This window comes from Argiope bruennichi, chromosome 5 (assembly GCF_947563725.1).
Source record: "Argiope bruennichi chromosome 5, qqArgBrue1.1, whole genome shotgun sequence".
Lineage (NCBI taxonomy): Eukaryota > Metazoa > Arthropoda > Arachnida > Araneae > Araneidae > Argiope > Argiope bruennichi.
The window spans coordinates 84306277-84324945 of NC_079155.1; the positions used below are offsets into that span (position 1 = coordinate 84306277).

Genomic DNA, 18669 nt, shown 5'->3' on the forward strand with positions numbered 1-18669 from the left:
CGAATCACAGTCGCTGTGAGGAGAACTGGGCTACTTTAAACTATAAAGTTACTAGAAATGCAGATCGCTGGCGGAACTTTATCTCGCAAATTTTCCGCCAAATAGTAAATATTTATTGGTTGGGAACTAAATGAAGCTGAGTTGGCGGAGACGTAAAAGAAAAGCGCGCCAAATATTTGACCTTGAAGACCGGTTCTAGCCAAAGTGGAATTCATTATGTCAATCGTTTCGTTTTATTCGTTCGCTCTATTTACAAAATACTTAACAGATAAACACTTCTAACTTGAGAATAATTTTAAATACATACTGATAAAAAAAAGGATTTCTGTAATTTATGATATTATTTGATAAATTTCTGAGCATTTTAACTATTTTAAAGTCAAAATGGATGGGGAACTCTTTCCCAACGTGGAGCATCACATTTTCTGCCTTTTACAATACTGCCAAGTTAGGGTGAAACAGAGTATAACTAGCCAATTAAGATGGCTGACCAGACAGATAAACAATACTGTAAAACAATTATTGCCAGCCATCTTGATTTTTACCTTTAGCAACTTGGCATTTCTAGCATCCTGATTGAGATGGAAAAGGCGTCCTAAAGTAGTTTTCAACCAATTATTGCCAGATTATTATATTATTGACGATCATAATATATATATATATATATAAGAAAATCAAAAATATATGTATTATGAAATTTCAATTAAAATTAAAATCTATTTCTGAAAACAAACTAAAAAAATTAAAAATTATTTATGAATCAAACTAAAAAAGATAAAATTATGTAGAGAGCACTAATGCTGCTTCTACTAAAATACAGATGAATTATATATATTATTACAAGATATCTAAATGTTACAGTCAAAAACACCAAACAGATATGCAAATATACTCACAAATAGCAAATTTTCATATAGCAACTGAAATCATAAACCAAAAATATTCAATAATTTGGTAGAAATGCGACTAATCTATGCAAGTATTTTGCATGAAAATATTTTTGTTAAATTTCATCTGTAACATTTTGTTATAAGAATAACACTTTGTACATTTCATACCATTTTTTTTTCATTATAAATATTTTATACTTTGTTAATTTTGTATTCTTAAGTTTATGATTATAGTTTATCATAAAATATCATCAATATTGCTCTTTATTTTCATTTAAAATACTTGAGAGGGAAAAAAAATGAGATGTTTTTTTAATTTTGGCCTGAAATTTTCAATAAGTCTTTACTTTAAACCTCAATATATATATTAGATCGTAATAAATACTTTTTGTAATAGTAAATGGGCTGGCTTTAAAATAGACCTCCCCACTGGTGATATTTTATATTGGCAACTTTTTTTTGTCGCCACTACATAAAAATGTTTGTATCCGAATCAGGAAATGGCATTTTTCAATTTAAAACCCTATGAAAAATAAAATGCCAAAACAAAATACTGCCAATGGGTGCCTATAACAAAACTATATCCAAAAATACCTTGTTTCTTTAGGAAACAATTCTAGTTTTCTTGTAGTTTCATCCTAGTCCAGAAATAGGAGAGAAAATGCTATTATATTCAGATTTATTAAGAAAATTATAATACCAGGACTGCTATATTATTTCAATCTCCATAATGATCCATTATGTTAACAACAGAAAGCACAGTTTTGTTTTGTTTTCAAAAAGTATTTTTGTGGCAAGGGGAATTTGATAGATTAAATTTCAAACAAGCAAGAAAATGTTTCTTTTAAAGCATTTTTATGCAAAATAATGAATATCTTCAAATTTTTTTAATATTAATTTTAATTTTTTTAAACTTTAGTCTGTCATTTTCATTTAGGTTCACCTTCTGCTGTTTTTTTTTTTTTTTGTTGTTGTTTTTTTTCCCTCCTTTTTGCCGAAATTAAAATATTTATATTTCTATTTTCAGTAAGTTTTCACAGCGATTCATTTCTTATTGTTTAAAACTATGGATAAGACTTTTTAAATATACATGGCAGTGACATATGTTCTACTTCAATCCAATGTATTCAAATTGTGTGGTATTTATTCATTATGATTTCATTTGAACAGTCTTTACTACTGTAAATTTATAATTTCTTTCAACTTTTCTTACAAGACCCGAAACGTAGTCATATTTGTTGCTTGTGGCAAGTTGGTGGGGGTAGATACTTTGAATGCCAGTCTTCTTGGGGGGGGGGGGGTAATTTTAAACACAAAATGTGATGTTTCCATCATTAATCAATTAGAAAAAGGGGGATGAGATTATTCCTTGCCCCTGATATTTTTACATTAGCTAAGTTAATTACATGGATAACAACTCTAGTAGCACCATAATATTATATAATAATATGATAAATATTGTGCAGTAGGGAATAATATTCAAAAAGCACCATAATTTTTAATATCATTGACACAATAAGAAAAAAAAAGAACACATTAGTCATAGCTGAATAATTCATGTAATTTGGGATATTATTCGAAAAAAAAAATAACATTTAAATTTAACTGGGGCATGTCCTGACAGCAAAATGACTGTTATGAAATTGTCTAGATACATGACGATAAAAAAGTTAACTAAGATATGTTGCCCCGATGACAAAGTATAGGTGTTGAGATAGCAAAGATGCGCGGATATGAAGAAATTAACATAATGTGTTGTCTTGATGGCAAGAGTATCAATTTTGAAATTGGCAAACTTGTGCCGTAAATTTGACTCTTGTTTACATGATGTCCAAACTTCCATAATGCACAAATTGATATCTGTAATATTTTGTTTGTTAATGACATTTGTAGACAAAATCTGTTCAGAATTTAATTTGTATTGAAAAATCCAAAGAAATATTTTCGGTATGAAGCTTCACCAAGGGGGGGGGATGCAATAAGTGGTAACCAATCGTTTTGGTTAATTTATTTAAAAAAAAAAAAAAAAAAAACACTACTTGTTGAAAATAAATTTTTCACACAATCTTATTGTAGGTAATGAGGTGAATTAGTAGTCAGCGTTTCTGTTATATTTGAAAACTTTTAATGATCCGAGCTTTGAAAACAACAAAATTTTGGAATATAACCTTAACTACTAATATAGCTTTTAAAAAAGTTTCATTTCAAAATATAGGGAGATCTAAACTGTGAAGATTTAACAATAACTCATGGATGAATTTTTTCAATAATTTTTAATACTTTCAACATTTTGTTTACAGCAAAATTGCCTGTAAGCGTGTTCTCCTTTCATCTTTCCCTTATATTTATACTCACACTATATAGCAAGATTTGCGTTCGTAATATAGCTTGAAAAATTGCAGTCGCATTTTGGTCCTCTACCATTTGGTCGAATGAGTGCAAAATTTCCTTGTAATAATGTAAGCAAATCATTGAATCATTACTACCAAAATCTGCAATTTCAATAATGTTAATACAAGCAAATAAATAATATTTTATTTTTACATCAAAACATACTAAATATTTATTTATTCGTTATTTTTTTACTTTCTCGTATATGTCAAAGACTTCGAACAACAGAATTTGACGAATCACCCAAATTTTATACCTTCGCGAGTTCGAAAAACACGTTTGGAAAATGTCCGTTTGTCTGTCTGTTTGTGATAAAGATAGCTCAAAAACGCTTTGAACTAGACGGTTGAAATTTGGTATACAGTCTGTGCCGGTTGAGGTTCGAACTCGCAACGTTAGGGTTCATAGCCGAGTAACATAACCACTAGACAAAACAGTACTCTCTCCTCCGGAAGTTGTTATCTGGCTTATAATGTTATCACTACAATAGTCACCCACCAGTGAGTCGGTAGAGTTTATCGCGCCAGTTATGGCGAGCGACGAACGTGATTATCGCGCCAAGCGTTATGGCGAGCGACGAATGTTGTTATCGCGCCAAGTGTTATGGCGGGTGACGGTTAGCGTGTGTGAGTGGTTACTGCCTGTATAGGGAGCCACGACAGCTGAATGAAGGATGCGGTTATTCAGAACCAGGGTCACCAATGTGCAGGTTCAGGTTCGAACTCGCAACGTTAGGGTTCATAGCCGAGTAACATAACCACTAGACAAAAGAGTACTCTCTCCTCCGGAAGTTGTTATCTGGCTTATAATGTTACCATTACAAGTCTTAACATCAAATTAGTAGATTTCTATCAAATGTTGAATAAAATCTGTTGAGAGGAATTCCGTCTGTTCGAATATAAGTTAACACGATAGTTCCAAAGCGAAGAGAGCTAGATAGATAAAACTTGGTACACACATTTACCATCTATAGAGTAAATAAACACTTGTCTAATTATGAGCCAAATGCAACTATGGATTGACCATCTGTACTTTCCGAAACATGTAATAGCGATAATTTAAAAAATAATGACTTAAATATATCAAATTTGGTGTGGAATTTGTGACTACAAGTATAGTTTTGTGTCCAGTTTCTGTTTCAATCGGATGAGAAAAACGTGTCTAAAACACAAATTTGATTATTAACGCTTCCCGGAACGTCAAATAATTCGTCAAAGATGATACGATAGATTCAATAAAAATGCCGAATTCACGCCAAAGATTAATATTTCGTAACTATTATATTCCAATGCCATGCAAGGCGTTCTCTGGCATGACAAGTTTATTAGAGAGTATGCTGGAAAGTTTTGGGATGACCACAACCGTTAGTTGAATTATAGTTTTCATCTATCCAAGGACACACAGACTGTCTTCCAAAATTATATTGCTGGTAATCAGAAATTCCAAAATTAAAACGTTCAGTTTTGATGTTTATCATATTCTAAAATTACCTATTTAGCTGCATATTGTTTTAGATCATCGCGTTCACATGTGCAGAAGTATATAAATCATTTAGTAATTCATTTGCTCCTATATTCGGTATTTATCTATAATTCTGACAACAAAATTATGTGCCAATTTCATTTATCTAGCTCATTGGAAGTCATTGTTTTCACATTTATATAGTCAAAATATCTGATGATGAATTTCATTCTAAATTTATTAGAAATTTGAAATTTTGTTTGACAGTTCGCATATCCATCTAAGTTATAAACCTTGATGTGTGTTTGAATGAATGCATATTAATAATGCATGCAAGTAATATGCACTAAATTTGTTAAATAAATTACAACCTAAATTTTTCAGATTCTGCTTTCAGTATTATAAGTATGTAATTGGGGAACGTATTTTTTTAAAATTGTCTTTTTTATTTTTTCTTTCAACTACTCTGTAGTAAAATCTATATAAATTCAGGTGCTCCTAAATTTTAATAGTCTTTAGATAAAGATGTCTTGATACAATGGCGATTAATTGATAGAATATTCATGTATAATACGTTAATCCCTTGATATACGAATTTATTTAATTTTCTAAATAGATGGCAAATCTTATTAGGGGACAATTATTGTTTTAATTCCTAAAATTATATAAAGGCATTTGAGATGATGAGTTTTCAAGTGATTTTTGCATTTTCAATTACTTAATACTTATACTTAATTGCACATTAAAAAATTAGTAATTCGATGCGCGATTCTGACTCGTCATTGTATACGAAGGGATTAAAAAAAATGAATTCATGCAACTGAGGGGATACGATTTTTGTGAGTATACATTGAAAAATAAATACGTGCTAAACCTAATGTTTAAGTTGTCTATTTTTCACGCGTACAATTTTCAGATCCTACATAAAATAGAAAGTTTGTACATATATTTACAAAATATTTTCTCCAATCTTCTTAAGAAACAACAACATCATTGTATATTTTTCGCGTTTTATATTGTTCGTGCCCGAGTTATAGTAAATTTTTGTTTTGCACGAGCACTTATTCGCCTCGTTTTCGAAATGTATTTGTATTCCTGTTCGTTGTTGCATTCATTATTATAACAATTATTTAGGTGGAGGCTAAACTAAAAAAAATTTAATTTTTAGCTAAAATATCGAAAATTTTTTATTTATTATGCTGGATTAAAAAAAAAATGTTTTATAAAACTTTTTGAATATGATTTCTACATTCGTTTTATGTAGCTTCCATGATGAGAACATACATTTTTCAGTTAACATGACACGTCATTCTGACCAATCAGGGCCCGATTTAGCCTAATTGGGACCCAGGGTAAAAACTTCTTTGGGGCCCACCTCTACTTCAGTAATAAAGAACCGAACTTTATGGAGATATTTAAATTGTTCATCTCATTATAGATATATAACAAGAAAATTGACTAAAACTTGAAAATAGCTATAAAGTCCCCTCCCCCTCCAATGGTCAGGCGAAATATCGTTCTGTCCATTTTATTGATTTTCTGACAGTTCTATGTCCATCATTAAAAGGATATAGCACATATAAAAAGCCAAAATTTGACAAAAAAAAATGCTATTTAAATTAAGTTCATTAAAGAAGGAAACGTAAAATAAACTTTCTATTCGATTTGGGGCCCCTCTCTGAGGTGGGGACCCGGGACAACTACCCTGTATGCCTCTCCCTTAGTCAGGCTTTGGACGCAATCTGTGTTTCTATCTATATATATATTACAATCTAGAATAAAATAGAATTATATTTTTTCCAAAATTAGATTTTAGTACAAGTAAATCTCAAGAGTCTCATAAAAATAAACTCTAATATTGACAATATTTTTGATGGCCAGTAAAAAAAAAAGGTGCAACATTTTTTTTTTTTTTTTTACAAATATCTTTGTAAATTAACAATGAAGGAAAAGGTCAATATCTGAATAAAAAAAAAGCTAAAAAAATACTTAATTTCCATTAATTAAATGCAAAAACTAATTATTATGAGTTACTTTGAAGTAAAATTAGAGAAATTGTGACTACCCCCCTGTCGAATTTGTCTTGCCCCTCTCCCCGTCGGCAAGCCACTGCCGTCGTCTCTGCGTACATCAGAAAGATATGAAATCATTGATACGACTTTTCATATATTTTTTCTGTCAATGGAAATAAAAAATATTGCTGGCAAGTAGAAAATATCTATAAATGCATCAAAACCCATCTTTTAACTTTCTCGTATGCGAAGTACAGAGAAATATTACAATCGTCACAATATTCAATTCAATATTTTGACGAATCTCCACGTTTCACACCTCCCTAAATTCGAAAAACAAATTTTTGGAAATTTTTTGTCTGTCTGTGACAAAGATAACTCAAAAACGCTTTGAGCTAGATGGATGAAATTTGGTATTGTTACGGAATTTTCCTCACCGCTGGGTTCGATTGAATAGTGGATGAATGGTGTGAGAAAACGCAATCAGCAGGCCTCAGTAGAAAACGACGACGTTTATTTACACAAAGACGATGAGTACACAGACGACAAATATTTACAGTAGAGACGAACACAGGACAGCACACTATAGTAGACAGTAGCCCATAAGTAATAATCGTCCACAGCACACGAAGCGGCTAGACAGAATCCAGCAGCAGAGTGGTTCCTCAGAGCTTCGCTCTACGGTCTCTCCAACGTCTGAACTTCTCGCTGTCTTCTCTCTCTTTAGCTGCCGACTCGCTACTTCTCACAACTGGCTACTACACACAATATACGAAGTTGCCTCCACAGTAGACAACAGGATTCGGCACACAGTAGTTCAGTACTAGCTCCTCACAACGATGGTAATTAGCCGTTGCTTCTCCATTCTCTGGAAGGCTCGTCACTTGTCGGCGACTCCAATCATAATTCACGACGATGACTCTCGAAGACGACACACATAACAACTTGAGAGTGCCGGTCTTTTATAATTCCGGGAGGTGAGGCTGGAATCTTCTAGACCAATCAGGTGTATCTCGGTTCCTAATGGACGGATCGACAAAATTCTCGAAGTTTCGAGCATTATCCATTTTCTCGCCAAAGTCACCAAGCTCTGGAATTACTGACTCGGCATCCGGCAGCATCCAATACAGATGACTGTGAAACGGTCTTTTTTATGATGGTACTATTCGTACTGGAAAGCCAATTACACGTTTGTAACAGTATATAGTCACATACAGTATATAGTCGTCAGACCAAATTTGTATATTTCTATCAAATTTTATACCAAAGCCAATAAGAAATTCATCATGTGTTGACTTATATTTTCAGAAGCATTTAAACGTGATAACTCAAAAAAAAAAATAAAAAAAAAAATACAACGACTTAAATATATCAAATTTGATATGTAATTTTGTGACTTTAATAATGGTATTCTGTCAAATTTTGGCTTCAGGCAGATGGGAAAAAGGCGTTTAAACCACAAATTCCATTTTTTTATACTATTAACTGCAAGACAGGGATTAACCATCGAAAAACTCGCCAAGGATCACAAGATATATTCAGTAAAGATGCTAAATGAGAAATTTCTTTTGTCTTGTGGTCATGTTACTCGGCTACGAACCATAAGGTTGCGAGTTCGATCCTCGCTTATCGCCAACAGCAACAGGATAATAGCCATTTATGCTGCACATCCCAACTTGCATATTTTCAAGTTTCTTCTGAAAAACAGTTTCCTCAATAATAAGGTTTTCAATGGCTTAATTCAGGTTTTCTAGTTAATTATTATTTGATGAAATCAAACAAAATAATGAATACTTGCAAAATTCTAATTAAAAATGAACTCTGTGTAACAATGAGAAAATTCGGTTCATTTTTTTCAATGTTCCTTTTTCAGAAATTTCGTAAATTGAATGGATTTAGTTTATAAAATTTCTGAACTAGAAACATAAAAAAAATTAAACCAATTTTTATCGTTTCTATGCAGAATTTATTTTAAAATTAATTTAGTTCAATTTTCTAGTGAACAATTTTAAAAATACGTTCAATTGTTTATACTCCATTTGCCTAATCGACGTATAATAAAGTCGATCTTCCCACGCGTATACTTACCTTTGAGTAGGTATCAGTGATTCAGTCTATTTCTCTATGCGGATGCTTACTTTTGAGCACTGTTCAGCTGAAAGGAGAAAGCGGAAAAATTACTTCATTTTTATGCCAGTCCGATTGAGTTGTCAAAATTAGAGCTGCTAATAAAATATTTGATTAAACTCTGAATGCATCCATTTGCTTTTAAATTTGAACAGGAATTTTTGCAGTTATCCTAATGATAGTACAACAACCTTCTAATAACCACTATTACTTCTCCGTAAGCGATTTAACTATGTTGAAATGTATTGATATTTTTAAAAAGTAATAAAAGAAATTACGATTTTGAAAAATTCAAAATGATTTTTTTTTATGTGAGTTTAATAAGAATTTCTTCATATGAATGATAATATTTTTCTGAAAATTCTTTCTGAATATTGCTTAATGTAAAAAATACTAAGCATTGACCCTGTTGCTTCTGGCGATAGGCGAGGATCGAACTCGGAACTTTTGGGTTCGTAGCCGTTTAACAAGGCCACTAGACAAAAGAAATTTCTCATGTCCTGTAGCTGTTATCTGGCTTATAAAGCGTCACCACATTTATACTGATTTGATAAATCAAAATGCTCGCATTATTTTAATGTTTCTTTGTTGAACATATTGAAATAGAAATAATTTCCATTTGAAAAGATTCTTTAATAGAAATGCAATATATATGCTTGGGCAAATCATGTACCATTTGTTTGAAAATTTTTTTGATGGAATGACAAGAACTATAGGTCAAAGTATCAATATCTACATATTACACTTAAAAAAGCTTTACATTTCATTTAGAGCGTCAAATATTACTTTTAACGCGAGCCCTTTTCTTAATTAAATTTGTAGTACAGAAAATTTTGTAGTAAAATTTGCACAGAAATGAGATATAAAAATTTTAAAATAAAGGCATCATGAATAGACTGATCTTAAAATAGAATATAATGAAATTTCAGCTAAACAGCATTTATTGAGAATAGGATTTTGCAATCTTTCTGTCTTTACCTTTTTTTTTTCTTTCTAAAACGCAGTTTTAATTAAAGTGACGAAATCAAAAAAATTCCAAAAAAAATTGGTGAACAACCTCACTGATTACAAATAATTTCAATGGTCCTCACCATATTTATTTTCAATTTATACAATATTTTAACAAGCTTAAAATAATTTTATTCTATGCAATGAGCTCAATGAAGTAAACTGCTAGAATGTATGTCAACATATGAATCATGTTGATTTTATTATCTCTAACTCACGACGTGAATAACTAATAACTGACGTCACTCTCTAGACTAGGACACGTTTTGGAATCTGATTGTTTGCATTTATATCATGACGTATCATTCGATTCAGAATCGTAATCGTAAATTGAAGAATTTCAATGTTTATTTATTTTCGTCAAAATAGCTGCCGAGATCAAGATACTGTTATTTGTTGTGACATTGTATGATTATAATACTACGTAAGATGAAATTACCGGTTTACTGCATGATATGTCTGTTCTAATTTTTTGAACAATTAATTATGCACGGTTCGTGTAAGTTTTTTATCCATGTATTTCTTGTAATTATGACTTTGTTGTGTAATGCTATAATAACAAGACTAACATATCTTTAAAGCATGTTTGTTTTCTAACAAATTTTAATCATCAGTATTATCAGTGTGTATTAAATTTATATGGAGATTTCACTAAAAATAATATAATAATATCCATTTATAATTAAATAGTAAATTATTAATTTTGCTTTACAATTTAATATTTGATAGTGCTATGTATGTAGTATGTTTGTTATTACATTTTTCCTGTACGTCTTTTTCAGTGATTAACTGTGAAAGCAGTAAAACCGAACAGCTGAAAATATTTGTTCTGAATTATTAATAATTTTGTCTGTATAAAACAAGAAAAATGTGATCATTTGCAGTTTAAAGATTCTTATATATTTTCTAGAGTTTAAACATTTATTTTATTTGATACGTATTACATATAGAATAATATGTAAAATGTTCAGTTTATAAAAAAAGTAGTAAATTGATTTTTAACATTTGATCATAGTGTTGAGCTTTTTGATTTTTTTTTTATAGTGGGGGCGGATTATTGTTTGTGCTATGAATGGGTATTTGTTATGTTAGCAGTATGAATTATTATATTATCAAAAAGAAAAAAAATACTCAAATTAAAATATAATCATTAGAATATTATTTTCTCTTGTAATATTACATTTGGCGATTCAAGTTCAATTCGATTCCTTTTTTAAAATCATTGTGGATTTAGAATCAATTAAGAAATTTTGATATTTATTTATTTGCTGATTATTAAAAGATGTATGTAATATTTTAAGACATAGTATTAAATTATAAAATTTTGTTTATTTTAAAAGTACTTTCCTTAATTATTCTTTTCTCATTCCTTAGCATATTCTTTAATTTGCAATTCATTCTCAGTCTCGGAGAAAATGTAGTATATTTGTTCATTCTCTCCTTAAAAAAAAAGCTAAACACACAAAGAATTTGTGTAAAATAGAAGAATACTAGAAATATGTGAAGCTATTCAATAATAATTTTTGGTAACGAGGAAAAGTAGTTGAACTTTCTAAGATTTGGATTGGTAGATTAATGATCATATTTGAAATCTATGTTAAAATAAATGTATCTAGAATTAAAATAATTTGTATTGTTGGTTAATGAAGTAGGACTACATCTAAGCCTCCTCTCTATTTTCTATACTTTTAAATCACCTAAATACTTATCTGAACTTCTTTCTATTAGTGATATTCTTATTGAAAATTCATGGAATTATTTTCTGTATAGTGTGTATTCATCAGGAAATGCAATTAATAGTGTGTTGGTGCAGCAGTTTAGTTATTCTCTAAAAAAACAAAAATGAAATATTTGTCAGAAAATGATTTGTATAGAAGATTGACTTATTTAATAAAAAAATATTGATGGACCATGAAAATAAATGTTTTTGAAAATTAATATTTGTCTGCTATTTTCCTATTGTTTCTATAATATATTTAAAAGTACATTTTTATTTCTATGACAATGAATTTTACTATAATACTTTTTAGTTTATACTTTTTATTTAACTACTAGGAACCTTAATGGTGCATCTAATAAAAAATAATCAATTTAGAAAAGCAAAAGAAAGTCTACATTCTTGATTTTCTAATTGTTATTCTGGCATTTGGAGAAAAAAGAATTGTCTAGTAGATAATTAATATAGAAAATAAACTAATTCCCATTAACACACATTCATTTGTTGCAAGTGAATTTTTACTCATGAGAAAATGTTTAATTAACTTTTTTTTCCCCCTAAGAAATATTAATCTAACAGCAAGGGATATTTTAGGTTCACTAACAAATATATATTTCTGTAATGATTTCTACAGTCCATATAATCTATCTCCTTCTTCCTTATTTCTGTTATTGCATTAGTAAACTGAAATTTCTAGTTCTAAGTGTATTTCAAGTGTTTTTAGATAATTTCAATCATATTGTTTGTCTCCAAAACATTTTTGTTTCTTATATTTTTCTGAATATCAGCAAACTTTTTAATAATGAAATGTATTGTTTTGATGAATAATAATAAACTTTGGACTAGGGTCACACTACTGATCACTTATGCTACTTTTACACCCCAAATTTTTATTTATTTTTGTCAAACTTTTTCTCAAAATCTATTTCTTCAAAATATCTATGATAGAAAAGTCAGTTTATATGAATGCTGTTATAAAAATTGATTCTAAAATTGAAATATTATTTCTAATCATGCTTTCAGTTAACTATGTGTGAATAATATCTTTGAAAATTAACCCATTATATAAAAAGAAATTGACTAAATTCCGTATTAGACAAGTATCATAAAATTTGTATTCTAAGATTTTTTTATATATTGATAAGTTTTTACATATTTTGTATTCAATCGCTTTCCTGGACTTTTTTTTTTTCTCTCTTTTTAATGGAACAGATTGTTTTCATTATTATTTTTTTTAATTTCTTAATACGTTTGCATTTTTCTGGCCAGATTCATGAAGATATAATAGATATTTATAACAGTCTGATGCAGGTCTAGTTGTGTTTGATATTCAAAATATATGAAAGCTGTTAAACATAGAGGGTGACAATGTTAAAACACAAGCTTAGTGCTGGACGCATTTTTTCTAATTAAATATTGGTAACTTGTCTTAAAGGAAAAACGGGCAAATTAGAACATCTGAGTAATACCATTTTTAGTATACAGCTCGTCAATTAAGTTTTCTAGTTTTCAGAGGCTGTTTCTAGTCTACTTATTTATGACTCGTGTTAACCCACTTGCCATAAGGTGTCGAATGATTTAGTAATTGAAGAGGAAAAACAGTGGATGTTATTTTAAACGTAAAATAAGAAATGAATTTGTTTGCATACTTTATTTTTGTGATGAATTAAATTTGCATTAATCACTAAGTGTGTAAATTTTCTTGCCTATAAAGGATATTCTTCGTAGGCAAAAGGTGTATATATATATATATATATATATATATATTAGCAAAATTACTGAAATATTTAAATTTAAATGTACTTAATTAGAAAATATATAACATGATATTTCAAACTCTATTATCTGAATCACTGCATTACATTATTTTTGGTTATTACATGATTTTACATAAATTATTTAAATAAATGTAAAATATAAAATGTTTTAAAATATAACATAGTAATAGTCCAACTGGCCACATATTAAGCATGTCACTGAGTAAGAATCGTAAAGAAAATTTGGGGAACGAAAGTTGGATAAAGCATCCATTTTCTGTTTTGAGCACTTTGTTAGATAATATTTCAATTCAATATAGAGATCAGCATTTTATTTTGTATGACAAAATTTTCATGAATTGTTTCAAAAAAAGATAATTTATGTCAATTTTGATTGAGAAGAAGTGATGAATAAAGTATATATATGAGAAAGTGTCAAAATTGTTAATGTCTTTAAGCAAAATATATTTTTGTGGAATTGAATTTTCAGTAATGTTATTAATTATACACAAAACATGATTACGATTTGAACTCGACTTGCACTTGAAAAGAGAGAAAATTAACATTATTGTATCATAATTGACTATGAATAAATAGGGCCATTTGTTTCACCAATCCTCGTAAATCTTGCTTACTGTTTACTAAAATGTATAGTTTATTTTAAATTTTTAATATTTAGTAGTATTATTATTCATAATTAATTAAATATATGGTATATTTTAAAAGTTACATTTAGAAATAGAATTGAATAATATAGAGTTTAAGAAGTTTTACTTTTTTATTTTAAACACTTCATTTACAATGCACTACTTTTTTTGTTAAATGCTTTTATGGTGATATATTTTTTTAAATTCATGTTTATGTGGTATAAAATTTTAAAAGTTAGAGAACCTCTCTTTTTTTATTAGATTAGAAGATGATACAGTAGCCACGATTGAATTGAACTTGGTTTAACAGAATTGTGTATTGTTATCTAACAATAAAAACTTGTGGTTTAACAAAATACTCTCTGAATTTTGAATTAACTTCTTGTCGTATATAGTGTATTTAGGTTTGATATTGAATTGAAAAGAATGTGACAACCTGCATTTTTATAATCAGTAGAGTACAAAGGATATATTAATATTTTTTAAGATTTAAAATTCTATGACATATATATTTTTATTTCAGGATTTGAATGGATATTCAAGGAACTTGCTACACAATGGCTAACCAAATTTTAAAATCCATTTGGGAATCCTTGACCTCTAATACTTCAAACATGTTCCGACATGCTGAAGACTCCTATCGTAAAAATTCAACCATGGCCAGCCTTATTAATCAAGTTCTTTTTTTCATGTTATGTGATTGCTGGTTTTGCCCAGAAGACAGACTGACTGGTCTGTATTGTTTATTATTTTACAATGTCACTGGTTACATGATTACTTATGCTGAAAAACTATTGAACTTACATGATTATTCACCTATAATTAGAGTTTCAGAACATTCTAATATTAGACATCTAGCCATGACAGCTACAAAAGTAGTTCTTGATCTCGCAAAAGTTGTGACTTTTGCTATTACTGGTGTATTTTTATTACTCGTTTTTGGTCTCGAACAGGGCCTAGAGCATTTTAACCCCACTTGGTGCTATATTTTTATTACAGCTGTGTATTATATAACAACAGAACCCAGTTGCCAGAAAAAGTGTTCATTGCTACTTTCAAAATTACAACTTGATTGCTTTGAGAATTTAGAAGAACTATGGTATCCAGTGCTGGTACATGTATTTTCATCCCTAGCTTCAGTTCTAATGGTCACAATTGTATGGTTTGGTACTGAAGGAGGCTGGCTTCTTATATTTTCATCTGGTTATATTAATGTCTACTTGTGCCTTAAAAATATGGGTGATCATTGGAATGTTTTGTTGAGAGAAAAATCAGTTTTAGATAAATATCGTTATGCTACCAAAGAGGAATTAAATGAAAAAGATGATGTCTGTGCTGTATGCTTACAGTCAATGAAAAGAGCTAGAGTAACTCCTTGTCAGCACATGTTTCATAGTGAATGTTTGCGAATATGCTTGAAACAACAAATACACTCTGTTTGCCCAATGTGTAAGCAAGATTTGTAACATAACCTAGCAGTGATGATACTATTTTGCTTACATATAGCTTATAATTAAATCTAGGAAATTTGACACTAAATAACATTTTTAAATTGATAAAAAATTATATTTGATATGAAAAATAATTACGCTGACTTTTTGGCAATTGACTGTTGCTGATTTATATGCAGCTGTGATTTTCTGATAGTATATAAAATGCTTTGTTTTTACTACCATTAGATTATTTTGCATTTTCTTAAAAGTTTTTCTAATGCAATTGATTCTATTAAAATAAACTTTTAAAAAGAAAATTGTAGATTTTAAGCTGCTATTTTTATTTTGAAGTATATGTATATATATTCAATTAATTGAATATGTATAACTTGTTATGACAAATCTATTATTATAAGGTGCTACAATTTATTTAGTTGGATTGCCTTTTTTTCTATCAAATGATAATTTCATAGATTAATAGAAAATTCAGAAAATATACAATAAATTTAAATTGAATGGAAGTTATATGTGATGATTGTAATCTTTATAATTATCATTCTTGTCTTGTTAAGATCATAATTATTAACACAGTTAGAAACTTAAAGAAGACAATTTTATTCTATCAACATAAAATTCCTTTTAAAATCAATAAAAATATCCTTAAATTGTATATTTTCTGCTTATTGTGATTTAGATTTATTTCAAAAGTTCTATTCAAAATGCTTTGTTTAAAGGACACAGATGTGGATATAGAAGGAATATGTTTGAATTATCTGCTTAGCTTATAGCAGGGTTTCTTCTCTTGTGACCCAATACAAGGATATGTGATACAATTTTCAGGTTGTGAAAATTTTCAAAACTTCATTATTAATTAGTGAAAAAAAAGTGACATTTTATTACTAAATAATGTATTAACTAAATGAGAATTCTTGCATTTGATTTTTTTGATTTTTCAGATTTTTTTTAGTGATTAAAATTAAAAGTATGAATATTTTTTTATGATAAAAATGTTTGTGGGTTTAAAATATTTTGCAAAATATGATTGAAGGTTTGTATTCAAATTTAGACATTCTAATTTTTAGAAATACATTTTACTGGCTCGAATATCTGAAAATATTATTCTTTACATAATCTTTTGGAAGTGTATGCTTATCGCTTGGAATGTAATATTTGGCTATGATACATTAAGTGGGGAAAAAAGGATTTTCTTCAAAAAACATTTGATTACTTCCTAGTAAGCCAGTTGTTACCAAGAAATACTGGAATTAAATTTCTCTTTGAGTAGTGTATCGGTCACAAAAATATGCCAATGCAGCAATCTTGTATTTTACTATTTGGTAAAACACTACTATTAATTTTCAACAGAAGATTATTTTATTTATAGGTCATTATTACTGCTGTGTAGGTACATAAAACTGAATTAAAAATGTTCACTAGGAATGTTTTAAAAAGTCCTGTTGTGCCGGTAAATTTTATAATATATACATCATAATAACTTTTTTGGTGCATTTTCAGTGATAAGACAATGACACAAGGTATTTATTCAGGTTAATGTATAATAATAGGCTTTGTAATTTTAAGGGAATATTTTTTATTATTTATTGATTAGCGAATATGTATTTTTGTATTAATATTTGTAAAATGATTAGGCAGTAATAGAGTGATTTCTGTTTAAATTTTAATTTCCAAAAAATATTTCCTGCCACTATTATCGTACTTAATTTTCCAAGATCACATTATTTTTGACTAATATTTTTATAAATAAACAGTAGATATTTGTGCAAATTTAGAGATTTTTACAAAATGGAAGTTTTTTTATTACCTTGTATTATGCTTATAAGCAAATCAATGCGTATTGTATTTTTAATAGTAATTAGAAATGCATTTAACATAATAACATCTGCAATTGAAATATATTGATTTGCTTACATTATATTTGACTGATTCTGCTACTTTTAATTATCAATGAAAAATGATATCAGTGATTTTTTTTTTCACATTCACTGTAGCATTTGCTTATGACTGTATTAAAATTTAATCAAAAAAGAAATATATAATTTGCACTAATATTAATTGAAATTTCTTTAATGTTCTAGTTATAAATGATCTATTTGAAGATTTTTCTCTGGAAAATGACATATAAAATAATTTAATGATTACAATAAATATAACATGCACTAAACAGATTTATCCAGATGAGGATGAAAACCATTTTCTTTAACAACTTTGATACATCAGTATGATTTATCCTATTCAGTTCTTTCAGTAAATGAAACTGATAAACAGTATTGCATATGCTTCCAATTCAGTAATTTAAGAAAATATTCCTTAAATAACTGGAAATTTTTGTAAGTGAATTTCTTTTAAACATGTATGCAAGTTGCATATTACAAATAGCATACATTTTTATATGATGGGCTAGTAGATAGCTCATTAGAAAAGATGAATTATTTAACTGGAAAAGAGCAATCATATTTCAGTTCTTATTTTCTTCATAATAAATAATTCACACTCTTTTATTATCAAAGTATAAAACTATTAACTTTTAGTTTGAATTTTATTCTATTTTGACATTTTAATAATATGAAATTTTAATTGTTCTAGTCATTATTAGATGTACAGAAAATTGTAATTTTACCTTTGTTGTAATTTTTTTAATGTTTGAAGAATTTCAAATGATTTATTTTTCTGTGTGTTATATAAGAATAGAGTAGCTATATTATCTGTTACTGAAACTTGTGTTAATATGGTGTGCTAAATGTTATATTTGTTGATATGAAGCAAGTTTGTTGTTTCTAGTCATTACTGTTTTTCATTGCTTTAATTTAGCATGCATTTATGTATGATCAACATAAACAGTTTGTATTATCAAATAACTTTCCCAAGTTTAAATAAATTTGCTTATTTACATACTTTATCACTTTCTCATTTAAAATGCAGATACAAACATTTGCAAAAACAATAAATAAACATTTATAGAGATAAGCATTTATTTTTATGAAAAAATTAAATATGAATTGAAATGAAATACATTAACAAACTATGATTTATATTTTATTTAAAACATGATCTTGCCAGTAATTTTGAATACAGTGGGAACACAAATTAGTATATATTTCAATTTGAATTTTTTTTTTTAGATTGGTGATGGTGATCTTAATTTTTTAAATATTAAGAATGTTTTTATAAGCATTTTTTTTAAAAATTCTGTCAGAAATTGTCTCAG

The 18669-nt window shown here is 28.3% G+C and overlaps 1 protein-coding gene across 4 annotated transcripts; it reads left to right on the forward strand.

Annotated features, from left to right (window-relative positions):
• The first annotated feature begins 10157 nt into the window (after window positions 1-10157).
• LOC129969276 (uncharacterized) lies at window positions 10158-18344 on the forward strand. Of its 4 annotated transcripts, none has more exons than XM_056083769.1 (2): window positions 10158-10313; window positions 14534-18344. In XM_056083769.1, exon 2 carries the CDS (start codon window positions 14541-14543, stop codon window positions 15474-15476), a length of 936 nt encoding a protein of 311 aa, XP_055939744.1. In that variant the 5' UTR covers window positions 10158-10313; window positions 14534-14540; the 3' UTR covers window positions 15477-18344. The 4 variants fall into 4 exon arrangements, with proteins under 4 accessions (XP_055939744.1, XP_055939745.1, XP_055939746.1 ...); XM_056083770.1 differs by having other exon boundaries at window positions 10196-10382; XM_056083771.1 differs by having other exon boundaries at window positions 10196-10346.
• The last annotated feature ends 325 nt before the right edge of the window (window positions 18345-18669 follow it).

Bases quoted from the DNA above. Each gene is read 5' to 3' on its own strand.
- LOC129969276 (XM_056083769.1), top strand. From the start codon at position 14,541: ATGGATATTCAAGGAACTTGCTACACAATGGCTAACCAAATTTTAAAA.